Source organism: Stegodyphus dumicola, chromosome 9 (assembly GCF_044657685.1).
Source record: "Stegodyphus dumicola isolate Sdum_Otavi_A_Nest chromosome 9, ASM4465768v1".
NCBI classification, from domain to species: domain Eukaryota; kingdom Metazoa; phylum Arthropoda; class Arachnida; order Araneae; family Eresidae; genus Stegodyphus; species Stegodyphus dumicola.
Genome location: NC_140776.1, coordinates 60,539,144 through 60,559,861, shown reverse-complemented (window position 1 = coordinate 60,559,861; position 20,718 = coordinate 60,539,144). Strand labels below are relative to the sequence as shown.

At 30.5% G+C, this 20,718-nt stretch overlaps 1 protein-coding gene across 4 annotated transcripts in view; it reads right to left on the bottom strand.

Moving 5' to 3' along the window:
• Positions 1-8,066: 8,066 nt before the first annotated feature.
• LOC118201174 (KICSTOR complex protein kaptin-like) overlaps positions 8,067-20,718 on the bottom strand; it is a 54,498-nt gene continuing 41,846 nt past the window's right edge. For all 4 annotated transcript variants that reach the window (XM_035373223.2, XM_035373220.2, XM_035373224.2 and 1 more), the window contains 4 exons: positions 19,777-19,846; positions 19,323-19,464; positions 13,963-14,136; positions 8,067-8,403 (listed from right to left, as the gene is read on the bottom strand). In XM_035373223.2, coding sequence (XP_035229114.1) covers positions 8,299-8,403; positions 13,963-14,136; positions 19,323-19,464; positions 19,777-19,846 — 491 coding nt within the window. In that variant the 3' untranslated portion in view covers positions 8,067-8,298. The remainder of the gene's footprint in view (positions 8,404-13,962; positions 14,137-19,322; positions 19,465-19,776; positions 19,847-20,718) is intronic.

Genomic DNA, 20,718 nt, shown 5'->3' with positions numbered 1-20,718 from the left:
AAACCTTGTTTGATAGAGGTGTGTTGGGCCAATCTGCTGCAGATAAAATGAAAACTCTGCCTCTGTCCAATAATACTATTGGATGAAGAATATGTGAGTTATCATACGACATAGAAAGTCAACTACTGCAAGATATTCGTAAATCGAAATGGTTTGCTGTCCAAACGAATGATTCGATTGATGTTGATTTTATATTTTGAAAGAAATAGTATGAGAGTCTAGGAAGCAATGATATTTTTTACTGCGAGTCCAATACATCAGTGGTCTCAAACTGACAATCCACAGGTCACATGCATTCCTCAAAGCAATTTTATTAAAAATTGTAGGCCATTAAGCAAAACTTAAAACAAGTGTATTTATGTAGAGAGAGAGAGATACTGATATAATAAATGTCATATTACCATAGATATTTATGAAATGAAAATCAATTTCAGTGAAATAAATTAGTTTTATTAAAAGTTTTTAAGCAGTTAAAGACTTTTTTTAACAATAATCAAAATCTATTATTAACAAAACCATACAGACACAATCTGTACCTAATTAAAAATAAAGAAAAATAATTTTATATTCACAATAACAAATGGATTCATGAAATACATAAATCAGAGCAGCTGATTATATACTTTTGTTGAGGCAAAAGAATCTGTTGTATTTTTCAGGTTCATTTTATCTGCCCGTTCATACTGGAGGGCAAGAGTATTTCTTCTGTAATCATTAATGATTTTCAGCTTTCAAAACTATCTTTCTACTCTAGCAACAGTTATAGAAATGATTAGAAAAAGTGAGAAAAACCACATACATTTCACAGAAGTCGCTTTCCAGTGAACATTACTTTTTTAACATTAACACGTTGACTGCCAGATGCATTTTCGATGGTTTGCTCAAGGCATCGAGGTGAACTTTTTGTTATGCGATGCATATTATGCTGAAATATTATTTGCAGCAGATAAAATAAGTTATAAAATCATGTTTGAAGCAGTTTTCGTGGTGAGGGCCACCAATGACTGCTCTGGCATGGAAGGCAATTATTACTATTGTCCTTTTTTCAAACAATTGTGCTTCGATTGCTAAGTGATTATTCTCATTTTTTAGTCTTATTCGGTGTGTTCTACAAGCAAGTGCATTGTTATATTTTTTCACTCTACATACATTTTTGCATTTTTTATCTTTCATTCAATTTTTTATTAGCCCTTAAAAATATGGCTTCTAATGATTATTCATCAAGTACATCATCTGACAGTGCAGTTTTACAAAGACCTTCAAAAATATTGCGACTGCTATCAGTTAGCGAGAAAAGTTCAGTGAGTAGTTCGTCGGATATGATAAGAGCTTCCATGGTACGTCGGCGCCGAATTGAGTCTGACAGTGAAACTGAATCTGAAGATAGTGATAACAATGGAAATTATATGCCAGAAGAGTTTGATGTGAATTGGAGTATTCCATTAGGTAATAAAACCAACATCACATTATCTAATTTGTCAGGTATTAAAACATGTCAATCAGAAATTTTTGCTCGTACGGAGCCACATGATTTTTATTTCCTTTTTGTTACTGATGAACTATTCGAAATTATTGCAAAGCAAGTGAACATCTATGCTACGTAAAAGAAATCAGAACTGCAATCGCATCATTTAGGTCAATGGTATGAAACAAATCTAATGAAATAAAGCATTTCTTTGGCCTAATTATATGGATGGGATTAGTGTGATTACTGAAAATTCATTTGTATTGGAGTAAATATGAAGTATATAACCTGACACTTCCATGCGCAATTATGCCAAGAAATGGATTCGAATTGTTCATTTCAGCAATAATGAAGAAAATTATCCTAAAAGTGGATTATCTAAAGTTGCTCCTATTATCAATGATTTGAACAGTAAATTTAAGAAATATAAACCAGATGAGATACTATGTGTGGATGAATCCTTAGTGCCATTTCAAGGCTGCATAGTATTTCGCCAATATATAAAACAAAAACATCACAGATATGGCATTAAAGTTTTTAAATTATGTAGTGGACCAAGATATACTTATTCATTTTGAATTCACGCAGGAAAAGGCAAAATTATCTGCTCTTTATTTTCTCTACTTTTAATCTTTTCACATGGGCAGACATTATAGAAAGGAATGTTTTTATTAATAAAGAAATTGAAAACTTACAATTTAAAAGATTCATCTAATATTTCTTAATGCATCATACACATAGCTGGCACTACGCATTTTCCCATCTGATGCAATCTCTGTGGATCCTAAATTCTGCTGCCTAGTTCCTTTCTAAACTCTGCTTCCAGTGTTTGCTCTAAATTCTAAAAGTTTTGCCATTTCTATATATTGTTGTTCAGTGTGTCACTAAATTCTAGAAATTCTGCCACATCAGTTCTGTAATCGGCCTTTACTAGACATATTTCTTCTGAATGTTTATGTTACTAAAGAAATAAAATTAAACACTTTTCTGTACATTCTAAAAGCATTTAGTGTTTTTTAGAATAACAGAAATCCAAAAATCCTTAATTAAATCCAAAAATTCTAAAATGAAAAGGAAACATATTGAAGAAAGAAACCGAATACATAAAGAAAATGATTCTTCAAAGATATGTGCAGTTATTATTATGTAAATTACCCAATTATTTATGATTTCAGCCTTTACTATAATTTTCCATTTCTATTTCCTCATATGATAGAGTTATTGAGCCAGATTAAATTAGAATTAATGACCACTAGTCCACGTTATTAATTTGAATTTGACTGTTGTTGTTTAATTACGTCACCATGAGCTGTAATTGATTTTGTTAGCATCAGAACATGCCTTTTGGTCTAAGTTTTTTTTAAATAAGAGGCTTAAAGCTTTGTCTGATATTGTAGTAATTTCAGACATAGCAATAATATGCTTCACGTTCTGCTGGGGGTTTTGAACTATTTAACTTTTACCAGATCAATTAAACCCTCATAGGTACATTGTGGAGAGGTTGACAAGTTAGGAGATAATGCACGCAGAAACTAGCAAGAGCATTAGTTTGCATATTGAGACAAATCTCTAATTGTTAGAAAATATGCTTAAAGAGAAGAAAATCGATATAAACTAGCCAAAATGTTTGAGAAGGCTTCAAATTAAAATGACGGATAAATATTTTGTTGAGTGTTGTTACAAAACATAAATGTTTTGAAGCTTTTAATGTGTAATTATCGTAATATCATTTAAGAATCTGTGTCATAAATTACATGTATTTTAAACTGTGAAATTTTATTAGATTTTGATTTTAATAGGTCTTAATAAAATTTAACAGCAGTCATGTAAATCCATAATGGCTAAGGTTATCAAACTACCTAATTTTTGTTTGGGGAAGTTTTTTGTAGGCAAGAGTTTCTAAATTACTTTGGTTTTCTACTTTTAATTTAATTATTCTAGTTTTTTCTTGCTAATTTCTCTAAATTCCACTTGTTTAAATTTCTTTTTAGTAATTTGCAACATTTGGTTTTACTTTTGAATTTTCCTTTTACCCTTGCCTACATGGATGACGAAACTAGAATTGAATAATGGAAGAGTTAGGTTGAGGCAACTTCCCCTTGATAAGTCTGTCTCCTGCCTGTTCAACAATTATTCACTTATGCATTTTTATAAATTTTTAGGATTAAAAAAATAATTATTGGAATTGTATATTATACATTTATTATATATTCATAGATTTTAATATTTGCACTTGATTTACATTTGCTCTCAGAATTTAAATGATATCGTAGATTAGTTCGCAGCAATAATTAATCATTTATTTTTAGTTCAATTTCATTTCAAATTTAATTAACTTTAAATTTGCTTTTTACAAATAGAGAATGTTTTTTTTTTTAATTCAAATTTCATTCCTTGTAGCAATCATGCAAGAGAATTATTTAAATTTAACTTTACTATATTCTTTTGAAAGCTTATAATTTAAGATATTTTGCTTTCTTACTTTCATTAATAATATAAATGCCATCTTGATGAACATAAGTTTATGAAAATAGAGACTAAAATAGGCAATTTACATATTTAGCTAATAAAGGCTCTTTAAATACAGGTCTTTATGACAGATCCAAAAACCCGGGCTGCTCAGAGGGTTAAATGAAGAGGAGACTTCAGCCAATAATATAGTTTTTCATTCAGGCTGTTCGACCTGAATAATTTGCAACCATAGCACAGCCGATATCCACTAAAAAATTTTGTTCTCAGTATGATTAACAAAGTTATGTAATTTGTGGAGCTTTTCGTTCTTTCTTTACTTTTCATTTTGGGGCCCCCACTTTTTTGTTTTTTCTTGTTTTAAAATGGATATTTTAACTAATAATATAGCATTTTTTCAATTGTTCTAATATTTCTTATTTTTAAATTTTATTTTCCAATTAACAACTAATAAAGTTTTTAAGAATTTGCTGAACTAAATACAGCACATAAACAGTTTACATAAACTACTATAGGATATGGACACTTGATCGTTCTGATTGCTCCTTTCATCAAATGCACATGTGCAATCTAACCAAAACTAGCCCATTTAGTTTGTAGTAGCAGTTATTTTGCTACACTTTAGTTCAACCTCTTTATGATGCTAAAATATAAAAAATCTGATGTGTACGTCACGACTTCCTTGCACGGAATATTAAATTATATGCATATTTTTTCTTGCATTTTATTTAAACTTATTAAACTGAATTAAATCTACTTCGTCAATAGTGCATAAACCCCAACAGAATAAATGCACTTTTTAAAATTCAGTATATTTGTTCACCATAGCGACACTTTGGCGCTAGATTCACTTAACAGTGTTACATTTCGTTCATATTATAACTCAGAATGCATATAAATTTATATCATTTGAAGAATTATCTAATCGTTACCACATGCTCTATTCAAACACTATAATAAATCTAAAACGATGTATAAAACAAATTAAGCAAACCAAACAAAAAGAAAGTTTTTCACAGACGATTCTGTATTTCTCATTCAATTAATTCAGTTCTCACTTCGCGACAAGGCGAAAATACATAAAACCTGAAAATATCTATATTAAAAATTACGAAGTAAATCTTAATAAATCTTATTTCCTCGGAAAAATTCCAGAAAGGATTAAGCATGATTTAATTTTCAATAATAAATTAAGGCGTTATCTTTGTTGTGCGAAGCTTAGTCTCTCTAGATTGGCAACAAAGCCATGTTATTTAAAAATTAGGCTTAACCACACTTAAACAGCTTTTAAATTGTTGATAACTTCACAAATATTGTATGCAGATTTACTAAAGGCATAAAAACCTTACCGGAAGATAAGAAAAACATAATTCAATCATTTTTAAAGCAAAAAATGCACTACAAAAATATAAGAGTAAAGAAACTGAGATCACTGAGTCGGTTATGTTTGGTGCGGCCGATTGCAACCAAAATACAAAGTGCACATCTACATTTATAGCAGTCCTACAACAAAATTTCAACATTCTGAGGCTACTTGTTTTTGAGTTATGCGAAATATGTACACACAGATGCAACGAAAAATTCTCTTCAGAATTCATTTTAAATCAGTTTTATACTGTTTTGTGTGGAAAAGAGTCTTTTATTCTGTCCTTATGTACAAATGTCTTGCAAAAGCATCGTTAAATTGCATTCGACAGCAGTCAAAATGGATATTTTCATTGAAATATGATGCCTGAAAATTTTTGCGATTACAGTACTTCCTTTTTACTTTGTACAAGGAAGTAAAAACACATCAAGATAATTAACGAAAAAGTCTAGTTTTGGCTAGATTACGCATGCACATTTAATGACAGTACTGTTATACTGCAGACAGTCTAAAACATGCAAACAAAAGAATTCATTGCGAAGCACTGTAATTAACAACAAATAAGATAGGTTGCCATGGCATTTAATTTTATTTCTAATTTTTATATTATTCGAAAAGAAGATGTAAAACTCTTTTATAATTAATAACATAATTTTTTCAGAGAATTTAAAATTAAATCTGTACTTATAAAATAATCAAAGATGGATGCAGGAACAAATGCCTTAATTTATTATTACTTTTTGAATATTCAAGAATCAAAAAGTAATGGACCCTTAAGCATGGCTGAATCTTGCGTATCTCTAGCTACACCCACTATACAGCATAAACTGATTGTGCAATAGATTAAAATACAGTGTTTATTTAGAAAATAGAAAAGCACTAGCAAACATTTCAACAGTCATTACTCTCCAACTGAGTTTGAAATTAGTGCTGGACAGCAGGAAAAAAATGCATATGCAATACATATAATAGCACTCTTATAGACCCACGACAGCTAAGGAAAAAGGAACATTAATCATTGCAGCTTAGGAAATGACAATTTAAAATTTAAATATAAACAACAATAGAAACATATAGATTGTACTTTAAATTCATGATTGCTATTAAATTTAAAAGGGGAATGAATAGACTTATGATGTCAGTTAAATGAAAAAAATATAACATTTGTATGCTTGCAATGCCAGACTGAATAACTAAGCTAAGCTGGGACATTGTTCCAATCAGTAAAATTTATTCGCCAGCCAAAAGATGGTCAAACTTTTGTATTCTAATGTGACTTTTTTTTTTTTTTCAAATGAGTTGGTACTTTTACTTTCCTTGAGTAAGTCGCTAGTTGGTAAGCTGGATGTACAGCAATGCAATTCATATTGTTGGAGATAAACTTATGTCCGGCTTGTAAAACATGTAATTAATTCTTGTTGTAAAATCTACACTACATCAATACAAATCATTTTAAAATTGTGAAAAATGCGTAAGTGTTACTTCAATATGAAAATTCATCTTGTTGAATTAAAAAGTTGTAAATAAAATTACAATCATGATTTTAATTAAGAAATTAAACTGCAAGCTATTTTTTAACAATGGGTAAAAAAGAATTGAAAAATGGAAGAGGACATATTTTTCAAGATAAATGGGAAACTGGACCCATAGAGACTGCACCAGGCGGTATCTAGCACTGATCCTATATAAAGCCTTAAGTATATGTGGGAGTTTATTTATTTAGGATTCAGTTTAGTTTTAAGCATGTGCAAAAAAATAAACGTAGGTATAGTAAATAACTAAACTAATATAATTCAGGCTTAATTCAATGTGCAATAGGAGCAAGACAAAATTTAGTGAAACAACTTGGCTTTCATTGCCAATCTTATGATACTTAGCCAATAATGTATAACGGACGCTATTAAGCTAGATTAAAATTATCTTTACTAATTCTAAGGCATTTCAGTTAATGTAGCAGACTGCACTGCTCCCTAATCTTCTAATTTGATCCAGCTTATTATTTTTTGCAAACTGTTATTATTACGGCAATTTTATAAAAACTAATCTTGAGCTTTTGATTATGTCGAAAAGAGCTTCCAATTCTGCAGTTGCCAAAGGATCTACGATCTGTCTTAAAATTATGCAAGGAGTATGGCATTGGAAAGTCAGCTCTATATGACATAAGAAAAAGGAACTTTTTGAATTTTTTGTGGAAGCAACTTAAACCACTTACATTGAAAGAAATGTTTAATAAAGTAAACAAATAAATATTAAGCTTTTATTTTCTTTGTAAATTTTAATACCCTTTAAATCATAATTGTTCTTTATTTCATAAATTACGAGTTCATATTTTTAATTATATAATTTCTGCATGCCATCTTACCAGATTTAAATTGATGATCTAATATCCGGAAAAATCTGAAATCCCGACGAGTCTGGATTTCGGACTTTGTACTGTACTACATTTTAATTATGAAAAGAAACAAAGAGAAATTTGTTACGAATAGAAACTGAGCAAAATAAATTTGAATTTTTCCTCTGCATTATTATTGTTTATGTGTTTTGATAAAGTATGTAGTAATGAAATTTGAAATTAAATTAAAATTTACTTTGAAATTTTGTTAAAAAAATCTGGCCTTCCAGGTTGTGCAATGCGGCCCATATGCAATTTGAGTTTGAGATCATTGCAATACATCATTTCAGCATGCAAAGAAGTTGAGACATTTTTTGCGCACAGTGCAGAATATCGTGTGTAATACTGCAATTGCTAAAAATGATATTTTAAAGTTTAAAAAAAGAAACATTTATTTCAAAAAGAAAATCATATCACAGTTTATATAAGCTTCAATAAAATTACTGTAAAATATCAAAAAATATATTACAGTTATGTAAAAAAAGTATAAAGAACTGAGATATATTATTTTTGTGTTCACATGTTTAAATTATATTCCTTGTGTATTACTGATCTTATCATTCTCATCATAGGGGAATGCTTCAAAATACTGTTTGTGTAATTCATTCAAGAATCTTCAGTTAGGATTTTCTCTAATTCTTCATTTAATAGGTTCTGTAAAAGACACTTCATCCTCTGAATACATAATTCTGTAGCTTTCTCCAAATCATGCTAAAAATAAAAAAGAAAAGTTAAATATAAGTCATAATTGGAAAGTAATCAAAATGTACAGTGTCTCAAAAAAGTGATGGGACACTTGTGCTTTACAAAAGGAAACTGTAATAAAATAAATTAAAAGAACATGTAAACATTTTTGTGGGTGTGTTTCATACTTAAATTTAGTAACAATTATTATATAATGTACATTTTCTCATAATATTAAAATATTAATTTAATAAAAATACAATTGTTTAGAACGGAGCAAAAAATGGCTCACATAAGTGATGAGACACCATTAGATACTACTACGTACTACAATAAAAATATTTTTTGGGGTTTTTAGTTTTACTCAAAAGCAATTGGCAATAATTTATAAAATTGTCTGGAGTATTTCACTCCAGTTTGTTTTGGAATTTTTGTGTTTTTTAGCTCTGCAGCAGCCATGAATGCTAAACGAAAAGAAACCTTGCCTGAAATTCGAAAATTAGTTATTAATTTGCATATTGAATGTGGAAAATCTATTAGAAAAACTGCTGAAACAGTTAACTTGAGTCATTCAACAGTTTTCAGTATCATTAAACGATATAAAAGGAATCATATGATTCAGGATAAAAGAAGATCTGGCTGACCATCAAAGCTATCCAATGGAATAAAGCGAATTATCGTTCGAAATATTAAAAAAAATCCAAGAATGAGTGCTCCTAAAGTTGCTGCTGATTTACAAGCATTATATGGAGTAATTGTTAATCCTGAGACTATTAGAAGAGTAATTCGATTTGCTGGATATCACGGTAGAGCAGCCAGGAAAGAATAGAAAACTCAGACTGGCTTTCGCAAAATCCAACATAAATAAGAATTCTGATTACTGGAATGAAGATATATTTGCTGATGAGAGTAAATTTAATATATTTGGTTCTGGTGGTAGAATCTTGGTGTGAAGAAAATCCAGGGAAGAATTTCGCAAACAGGACTTGGTGCCAACAGTAAAACATGGTGGAGGAGGAGTTATGGTGTGGGGTGTATGTCATCCGCTGGAGTTGGTAATCTTGTTTTTATTGACAGTATAATGGATCAGTACAAGTATATTGACATTTTAAATCAAAATTTGAAATCTTCAGCATGAAAATTGAACCTTCATAACAATTCTACCAGGACAATGATCCCAAGCACACTGCTTTGAACGTTAGACTCTGGCTGCTGTATAACTGTCCTGAAATAATAAAAACACTACCACAATCTCCAGACTTAAATCCCATAGAGAATATTTGGCAAGAATTGGAATCAAGAATTCGCAAACACACCATTTCTTCAAAACAACAATTAAAATCGGTGCTTCAAAAAGAATGGGGTAAACTCACTCCAGAAATCACAAAAAAATTAGTCGAAACCATCCCAAGAAGATCATGTTTTAAAAGTAAAAAGGATATCCAACAAAATATTAAAACCTTTTAAAAAGGAAAATTTTTGGATAAATATTTGATGGAAAATTAAGTGTCCCATCACTTATGTGAGCCATTTTTTGCTCCATTCTAAAAAATTGTATTTTTATTAAATTTTTATTTTAATATTTTGAGAAAATGTATATTATGTAATAATTGTTACTAAATTTAAGTATGAAACACACCCAAAAAAAATTTTACACGCCTTTTTTTATTTATTTTACTACAGTTTCCTTTTGTAAAGCACAAGTGTCCCATCACTTTTGTGAGACACTGTATACAGGATTTAAAAATATACTATTGTGTAAAACTTAAAAAACTTTCCTGATTTTGGCCTTAATTCTGCGAAAAGTCAACTGGGTGACATGAAATTTATACTACAGAGGCACGATATGAAAAGTACAGTAGCAAAAAAATTAATGGGATGCACACAGTAGGGAACAAATAGAAAAGGACAGAATTACTGTGCAAAAAGCTGGCCACGAAGAAAAACAACAAATTAAAGAGCCTTAGTAAATGATGTGACCCTCCTTTAACTGCAATGGTTGTGTTACACTATCTTTTGATACTCAGTGCCAGACAGTTCTTCGGGTAAGAGTTCCCATTTTTTAAGCAGCATGCTTCAGTTGTCTAGTATTCTCCAGGAGGTAAGATCATGCCACCAGGTGTCTCCCTAAAATATCCTATGCATGTTGAATGGTATTTAAATCAGGACGTACACTTGCCAATCCATTCTATGAATATCTTCACTTTTAAAAACTTCCTCAACAGCTTGAGTCCTGTGCAGTGTCATCCATAAAAACAAAGTCAGAACTAGTGGCACCACGGAAAAGACACAGGTGGAGGAAGATAACTTCACTTCATTGCAGTGCCTCCCAAACGGTAAAGTGGTTAAGGGAGCCTACTGTAGTACCGAAGGGCACAGGTTCGAATCCCGGAGAAGATATGGTTGTAACTGTCTGTCCTTTTATAGGAAGCAACGGTGGCCACCAATTGTGGCCTTAGGAGTGGCCAATGCTGAATAGGCAAGTACCCACTACTGGATTTAAAAAAAAAAAAATCATAGCAGTAATGGTAAATGGACTTCCATCCATCCGTCATAATGCCTCCCTATACAAGCATGCCAGGATCACCTCAATGGTCTCTTTCCCATGCTGTTAGGGGTATGGAAGTGTATTCCTTACATATCAACTGATGCCAAGCATTGTTTGTTAGACAAACAACTCTCATCGGTAAAGGGGATGTGACTCCATGTTCATTCTTTGTTTTTTACATCACTCTAAGTAGTGCTGCTGTCAATGCTATGCAGCATTCAGGGCTGCAGGCAAACAGGCCACCTTTACGAAGTCAACTAGCCACAGTACATTGGGATACCTCTCATCCAGTTGTCATGCAAAACTGTTGAGTAATGTTGCTCATTGTCTGATTTCAATCTCTTTTTGCCTGCAGGGCAATGTATTAGTCATCAGTCACTGATCTTTCCTTTGGCTGACCAGCACCAAGCTTTCTTACAGTTCTACTTGTTGTTCAGAAGGCTTTCAAAGCTGATTAAATAACACTTTTATCAGTTCCAAACTGTTGGACAACAGGCATCAAACTGTGCCCCTTCTCAAGTTTCATCTGAGAAAGCACCCTGCTGTTTTCTACTAACTATAACTGTATTAACAATCCCACTTTCACTTGCAGAACTCTGGCATCATGGTACTGAAAATTTGCATGCACGTCACCTTTCTAATGAGTGGCTTTTCATTGTACTCAATGCAAAAAGTCCTTTTCAACAATTTCATGGTTGTATGTTAAAAAATTAATTTTTGCTTAAGTTTTACACACTAGTGTACTTACTTTTAGTTCAATAGATTAATGAACAGTTGAGGGGCATTTCAACAAACAAATAATTAAATTATAACCTTAAGATAGCTATAAATTGTATATATTCCATGAGCAATTAAATTTAACATAATACAGTACAAAGTCCGTAATCCGGACTCGTCGGGACTTCGGTGATTCCGGATTAGAGGTTTTTTCCGGATTATAGATCATCAATTTAAATCTGGTAAGATGGCATGCAGAAATTATACAATTAAAAATATGAAACTGTAATTTATGAAATAAAGAGCAATTATGACCTAAAGGGTATCAAAATTTACAAAAAAAAAGCTTAATATTTATTTGTAATTAACATATTAAACATTTCTTTCAATGTAAGTTGTTTAGGTTGTTTTGTTTTTTGTGCTAATACTTTCTCTTTAACTCTATAAACAAACATAATTTCTTGTTCAGCTACAAAGTTCCACTGTTCAAGTCCCGTAATTGCCGTGTCGAGAATACCGACTAACTTGTTGATCGAAATATTTTTGTTTTCAATAATTTCTCTGTCACTTTCTTCACTATTGGAAGCGAGCATGGGTAAACACATTACGTGCATGCATAAGTTTGTAGCTTTGAGGTCTGGATTATAGATCATTGCGGATAATGGATATCCGGATTACAGACTTTGTGCTGTACATAATTTTTAGAGTTATAAAGATGTCAGTGATTATAAAAAGAATAATACCAAGGAACAGCAGTTTCTTTGTGTTAGATCTGTTACTCGTTTTTTAATAAATTTTGGTCTCTGAATTTAAAAATAACCTTTTTGTCTATCATGTCAGCTTTTTAAGCTACAGGACACCCTTTGTCTCAAAAGTCATGCAAAATATGCATATTAAGGGAAAACTTAGCAAAATATACTGTTCACAAAGAATAGTTTTATTCACACAATGGCTATATATAGTTACTGCAAGTTAAATTTTGCTTTTTTTTTTTTTTTTTCCCAAATGGTAAACCAACACATTAAGATAAAAATTTTCACTTATGGCTTTTTCTGGAGTGTTTAATCTGTGGACATTTTCATTTGATGCTTGAACAATAGTGAGCCATCATATGTACATCCCATGTACCTTGGTACACTGCCTCCATAACCTTCAGATCTTGGTGGAATTGCTACTCACTCTGCTCCTCACTGACTGCATCAAGATTTTTTTGGGAAGTTATCAAGATGGCTGTGTAAAAAAAAGCAATTTGATGCTCATGTTGCAACCAGGCATTTTAAAGCTGTCCGAAAGTTGCTGGACAATTTTGCTTTGATTTTATGTTCGTGTATTTCCAATAAAATTCTTTGACAATGTTTTTGAATACCAACCAAGCATTCTTTTAAAGTTCTATAATTGTTCCGATGAAATATTCATCTTTAAGGAGCTGCCAAATCTGTGGTCCATCAAACACACCAACTCTTTTCTTTTCAAACAATAGGCTAGGAAATGCTGAAATGAGATACTTGAAACAATATCCTTGACACTGAAAGCTCTCTGTCATGTGCATCATTAATATAAATTTCGTTAATTTTGCATAAAATAAATAAATTTAAGATTTGTCTTAAAGGCACGTCTGGTTGAATGCAGGAATATGTGCATTCAAAATCTATTAGCTCTACATGCTACTGTTTTTCCAAAGTACAACACATACACATATTCACAGATTATTCATTTTTAATAGTCATTCATATAACATATAATTATAAAAAATTTGAAACTAAAAATATTGTGAATTGGCAATACTTCCCAAGCAGGACAAAACATACTTTTTCCTCGGTACTCTTCTGTTATCGTGACTGCATTCAGAAATGTATGCACATGTGTACGTGTGTATACATACATACGTATGTACATATATACATGAACACATACATCCATCCCAATAACAGAAGAGTACCTTTTCCTCTACACTGGAAATAATAACAGTTGCTTTCAGATCCAGATATTAAAGAATTACACAAAATTTAAAATAAGTTTTTACATGCAAAATTTAAAAATAAATAATTATTCTTATTCAGTTAAACAAGGTCATTTTCTTCTAAATTCCTTATTCATAAAACTAAATGTTGCAAAACGTGAATTTTTTAGTCTCATGCCACCTTTTATGCTTAAACTCTACCAAATTTTTTTGAAACAATGCAATGGCATAAACTGTTCCTATGAAAAGGGAAAAAAAAGCTCAGTGCTTTCTCATTAGTATGCTGATCAGTTACATTAGGTAATTTTAATTACAGCAAATAAATTTAATAATATATAGTGTGGTGGAATTTCAAACTCACCTGTAAAATATGAAGGCCTTTTGTAGTAAGAATAAGTAATTCTTTCAGGCCATCTCCAGTTATATCGACGTAATTCATTGCTAACAATGGATTAGGAAATAGTTGTTGGTGAAATAAAGTATAAGACCCTTTTTTGTCCTTTGTACCTTCCTTCCATTTATAAACTAGCAGTTGCTATAAAAAGGAATAAAATACAATTTTATAAGATGCAGCTGCAGAATTAGAAAATAAATGCATCAATTCCTAAAACATCCAAAATCCCATTTGATATTTTGAGGAAATACAATAAAAATCCTATAGCTGACGAATCTCACATCTGTAGGACTATATATGAAAACAGCTTTTTTCTGCAGTTTAGCAAAGCATTTTTCTAAAAAGTTATTTTTTGGGGGGAGGGGAATATTTATTCCTGTCAATTGTTTTTAAATTACCTAGTTGTACATAGAACTGTAAACAAAAGCTTTTAATCATCCTGTCTAACTAGAATTTTATAGGAAAGTATTAATTAAGATGTTATGTGTTTCAGTTTGATTAAATTGTAGAAAAATTTTAGAATACTTTTATAAATTAAGTATAATGCTAATATTTAGTAGTATAGCCAAAAGGGGCAGTGCACTCCATATAGCACATTTTCGGGGAAGTGGCATGCATTTTTCATTTTAAATATACTATAAGGGGATCATTATATGGATCTTCACAGCAGAAAGATTAATTGTGATTTATTGGATTATAACAGTCTAACAGGTAGGATGGCATCATGGAGCACTAAAATTCTTTACGAAGGGCACAACAAATGGGAACTGGCTCATATTCACATTATTAAAAGGGAAATGGCTCATATTCACTTCATGCATGTGTAAGTACGTTATACACTCTACACTACACATAAGGCAGCCACCTCACTGTTTTGGATTTGACTCAGTCAAACTGCTATTATTCAGTCATCTAATCCTCTCAAGTCATTGGTGATGCCAAATTGTGGTATAAAGCTGAATTGAGAAGAAAGCTGTTTTTTATGCTAAGCAGAGTAAATTAGCAAAATTACAAAAAACTTCAATAGCTTCACTTTTTTTCTAACCTTCCTTACTCCATCAAAACTTTTGAATGGAAAATACAAATGACAATTAAATTATAATTTCAATGATGTTATTAAGGAAACATTCCTCACTGAGAGAGAAATACTTCAGAATTTTATTTTTGTTACTGCCTGGGATAATGAAATCGAGAAGTGGAAAGGCAGTCGCTGTGAATTTTTAAAGCTTTTCTAAAATATAGTCTCTAAAATTAAATTCTAAATATTATAATTCTACTTCAAATTTTCCTTACAACTGCTATAAGCATTATTTGTAGTGAAGTAGTTTTGTTTACATACAAAATGGTTAAAAAGAATCTAAGACTTGAAAATGAATATTTTCTATTGAATAAATACTGTATTATGTAGAGAAGAGCAACTGGAGTAATATTCTAGAACTGGAAAAAGCACTAAAATGTCAATACACGATTTTGCTAATAAACAATAACAACAAAAAAGGGTGGCAATAGCACTTTAATGGAAACATAGCAAAATATTAAAACAATTCTTTAATAATGGAATTAAAGTTTTATTTAAAAAAATTACCACAATTATTACTTACCGTAACTTCCAGAAGAAATGGCGCGGCGTTTACGTGTATAAAACTTAAATTTTCCCGGGTGCAGCGTTTAAGTGCACTAAAAATAAAATATTTCCTATGATGGTCATTGTACATAGTTTGAATAACTTTTGTCATTGTACATAGTTTGGATGGCCTTGTCATTGTACATAGACTGGTGCTGTTCCCACACAAAAGACCACTCAGTTGCTTTTTGCGAACGATATTTTGTTTACATTCTTTCCCTTGAATGGACCTACATGCCTTATTCACCCTAAACAGGATCTCAGAAGAATTCTTCCCCCCTTTCAAATCAGCATTCTCATCATTTTCAATAGTCTCTCTCCTTTGCCATTCGATGAATCTTCCAGGACCCATCCTCTCCCCACTCCTGCCTCTTCTGCAATTTTTTTAAAGGCGGACACAACCCCACCTGCCTCGCAAAATGGCAATTTTGACTGTAAAAATTTGCTTACAAGCAAAATTTATAGCAAAACAAATGAACATAAATGATTTCAAAGAAGGGCCCTGCTGATATAGCAGATTTATGAAAAGAAAAAATATTTCTGTGCGTACTAGAACAACAGTCGAGCAACAATTACCAATGATTAGGATAAAAAGGCATCTTTTCTAAAATATGTGACAGATATTATTGACAAAAAAAAAACTTCTTCGGTCACAGATAATAAATATAGATGAAACGGCGTTAGCTTTCGACTCTACTGCAAACAGAACTGTTGATGAAACTGGTGCAAAAACTGTATCTGTGTTTACGACGAGGCATGAAAGAACGTCACCACAAACGGTGACAAGCTAAAGCCGATGATCATTTTTAATGGAAAAACTATTCCGAAGGGAGATTTTTCTTATGACATAATTATTTGTGCAAACGAGAATGGCTGGATGTGTGAAACAATCATGCATGAGTGGCTGCAAAAAGTTTGGCAATGTCGTAAGGGATCTTTTTTCCAAGATTTGTTAATTTCGCCTTTTCGGACATAAGATTCATGCTCCTTGATAGGAAACTTTAATGCTCTTTTAGTTTGGCTAATGTATCTCAAACCAAATTGACATGATATCCTATTAATTCCCCAAGAATTAAAGTTAGAAATGGAATCTTTACAAGCCAAACCGTGGATTTTCCTGATAGGCGAGAAATGAAAATTATGAAGAACGCATGCAATTTTATAACAGACAGAAGGAAGCACGACAAGGTTATTAATGTTATTTCGTGGTTTGACTCTTAGAGATTCCATTTCTAACTTTAATTCTTTGGGAATTTATAGCATATTGTGTCAGTGTGGTTTGAGATACACCAACCAAACTACAAGAGCATTAAAGTTTCTTATCAAGGAACATGTATCTTATGTCCCAAAAGGCAAAATTAACGAATCTTCAATAGCTAATCACTGTTGGAAATTTAATCACAATTTTAACTTTGGGTCTGCAAAAAGCATTCAGAAAGCTTCTTCAATCGCTGAATTGAATTTTCTTGAGGGTTTTCACATTAACAGATTTATCTTGCTTTAATGGCTTTAAGTCCAATCCAGTTCTTCCTAATACTTTTAAAATTCTATTAACTTAATTTTTGAATTTCATTAATACAGTTGCCGATAGATGGTGCTACCTTCTCATTCGCTTTACTGTGGAGAATAAGTATGACAGTTATGACCACTGCTTTCCAGTCTTGCAGATTTCTTTGCTCCTGATGAAGAGCAGCCTGTACCTTGTTGCCTTTGAAATTGATTGAGATCTTGACTTAAATCCATGCCAAATTTAAGGTTGTTGTGTTACTAATTTTATTCAACCCCATGTTATGGCATTATTTTTTATTCTTTTTATGGCATTATTCATCATTCCTAAAATTTTTCATTACTATTAATTAAATTGTTACTCCATAGATCTATTGTTGCTTTGTAGAAATGGAGTCTACTTTCCCTTCAAATGAAAATCTGTGAATTATCCCTTGCAGTTTTTTAAAAGGGAGATTGCCAACACAGTTATTATTTGAAGCTTTTAAAAGCAGTGTTATCTTGCATAAATGAATTTTTTCTCGTCCTCCTAGATGGTTATTATTTTTCATTTGGGTTATTGTAAAACACTAAATTTTATCATTAAGAATTTATCTGAAAAATTTAGGATTTCTGTTTGCCATTTCTGCAAAGCCTAACTTTTTTTTTTTTTTTTGTGGTTAACCTTTTAATTCATAACCACAACAAAATACTCTATTTAAATTCTTCTAAGCAAAGAAATAATATTTTAAATGGATAAATGTTCATAATCATTGCCATTATTTATTTGTTATAACTTATTGCCCTAATTATTTGGCAGTTCCAATGATTAAGAAAATACACTTCTGAAATTTTTTAACCACATGGCATATTCTGGTTTGGTGAATCACTCACTTTGAACAGTCATATAGTGAATTAATTACTTTGGGAGGTAATTGTAACGCTTATTCACGGAATGGAAACTGAATTGCAAGCCAGTAGTTATTTCTACACAGTTACATATTTGGACATATAAAATTATATTTATTATCATCAAATTAAGATCTGAAGATTAAGGCATGTGATTTGATAAAATGCAATGGCATCTTGTCTCCCACATTAGGCTGACAGATCACTAAGGAAGAAATTCCTTAATTATTTAAATTAAATTTAACTCAGATAACCAGGAGAAACTAAGTAAAGAATTACTGACAAAGTTTCAGTAACTTCTTTACTCTTACATTTCACATACTTTTTCAAATAGGGCTGATGTATTACCATATTTATATATTCATTGTTTTATTCACTTCAATGCTAAAACTTCTGCTTACCATCTAATCGATAATTTATCAGTTTAATTATGAGTCTAATAAATTAATTAAAGTAAAATAAGTTTTACTGATAAGCCTTTTATCAGACTAAAAATGAATAATGAAATTGTGTAAAACTGGAAAATATAAAGTTTAATTATCAATTTATTCATTGATTCCATTTAATAACATTTCTTTACAAGATTCAAATAACAAATATTTCTGCTAAAATAACTGGAATATATTACTTATCAGTTACACATTGTTTATACTTTATCCCCTGCTTTCAGGTTATTATCCTGATTACACTAATAATATTATATTATTTTTCATATTTGAAAAAAATTAATATTCTCCTCATATAGATTTAATGTAAGACAGTTAATGTTGATAATTATTTATTTTCCTAAAAATTTTAAATCTAAAATTATTTAGATTTATTAGTATTATGATACAGAGGTATCCAGTTTAATAAAAAATTCCATTTATAATGCACTGCAATGCTGCAAAAAAATAAATTGTTACTTTTCATAAGAAAATCATCTTAGGAAACAGAATTTTAATCTTTTTGTTTCTGAATATATATTCTTATACAAGCCAATGTAAAATTCATTCTGCTGAATTCCTATGTGATGATTCTGCTAAGCACTAAATATTTTCAACAAAGGGAAAAATTCATGAAGTAGTCTTCAATATGGCAGGCATATATTTTATAAAACATATTATTCTGTTTTCAGCAGTGAAAGGATTAACTCATACAAACAAGAAAAATTTCATTTTTGAAAAAGAAATGTTGGCTATGTATTTTAACTTGAAACTGATAAAATATAATAGTGGAAAAGATAACTGTATTATTGAGGGAAAACAAAACGGAAGAAAATACAAAATCATATTTCACAAACACATATTCGAAATTTTATAATACTCACTTGACCATATGTGCCTAACAATAAGTCATTCTTCCCATCCATATCAATATCCGCAATCAAACCACATGTAGCACAGTCATATTTATTACTGTTAGGCAAAAAGTACTGTGATGATAAATCCAGGCCATTTTTCAAAATATCTCTAATAAGATACATAGAAAAGATAATTAGTATTTTTTTACTTTCAATTATATCAGTAATTACACATATTTCAAAGTAAATTGTGGCTATAGCATGAATTACAGTAATTTAAATCCATAAATATTTTTAACCATTCAGAAAAAATTTTAGATTTAATATTCTTGAGTAATAATTTGCTGCTAGAATCTATTTGCCTTAGTAATGCCTACCTAAAAGAGTATACAAGGAACACTTTATTAATATTATATTGCTATTAAAATTAATGCTACAAACGTTTTTTTAAAAAAATTTAAAAGTAATCATTTGTAATTACCTGTACACAACAGATACTTCCAAAGTGTTTCCAACAAATAAATTTACAGAATCCATGTTCATATCACCTCCTAATAATTCAGATTAAATTATTAGTTTTTACAAAATATTTCATAAATATGGATCACAAATATTTCCTGCTACAAGTAACAATTTCTGTTCTACTAGGACATAAAATTCACACAGTGGAAATAACACGTTCTTTGGGATATTAAAAAAAATAGGACTGCAAACATTAAAAACAAATCTGTATCAAATATTGGAAAAAGCAATTAGAAGTATTTATAATTTTTTCAAATTAAATAAACATAATTAATTTTCTCCAGCAGTTTTAAATATGAAATTGTTCATTTCTAATTAATTCATCAAAAACATAACGATGTGCTATGCTATATTGAACATATGAGATCATTAAGCATTAAAAATATTTGACATAAATATAATATGCAGTTTTGCAAAATGCAACTAGATTCTCACAGCAATAATTTCATATTCAGTTATTTCAAAACTGGCATTTAATAAGTAGTTAAGAAAAATTGGTATTAATTAATTATCCCAGCTCATGTACTTGGTGATAATTTTATGAAGACAAAACATTTAAAATGATATAAAAAAAATTGAAAGATTTTGGAAGCATCCTTTATTCTGTCCTTGTGTGCAGATATCATGCAAACAGATTTGAGAGCGGTCGAAATGGATATTTTTGATACCCGAAATTTCTCGTGATTACAGTACTTCCTTTTTTTAACACAAAAAAGTAAAAAAGCAACTCATCTGCATCCATTATTTCATTTGGGTTTCCTTTGAGCATATTTATGCGTAACTTCTTTTAAAAAGTTATTTTTACATTGTGTAAATATCAAGCCAATGAATATTTATAAATAAACCATAAATATTAATTTAGTTCTAATGCAGTGAGATATTTAAAGTTTCCCTTAATTGA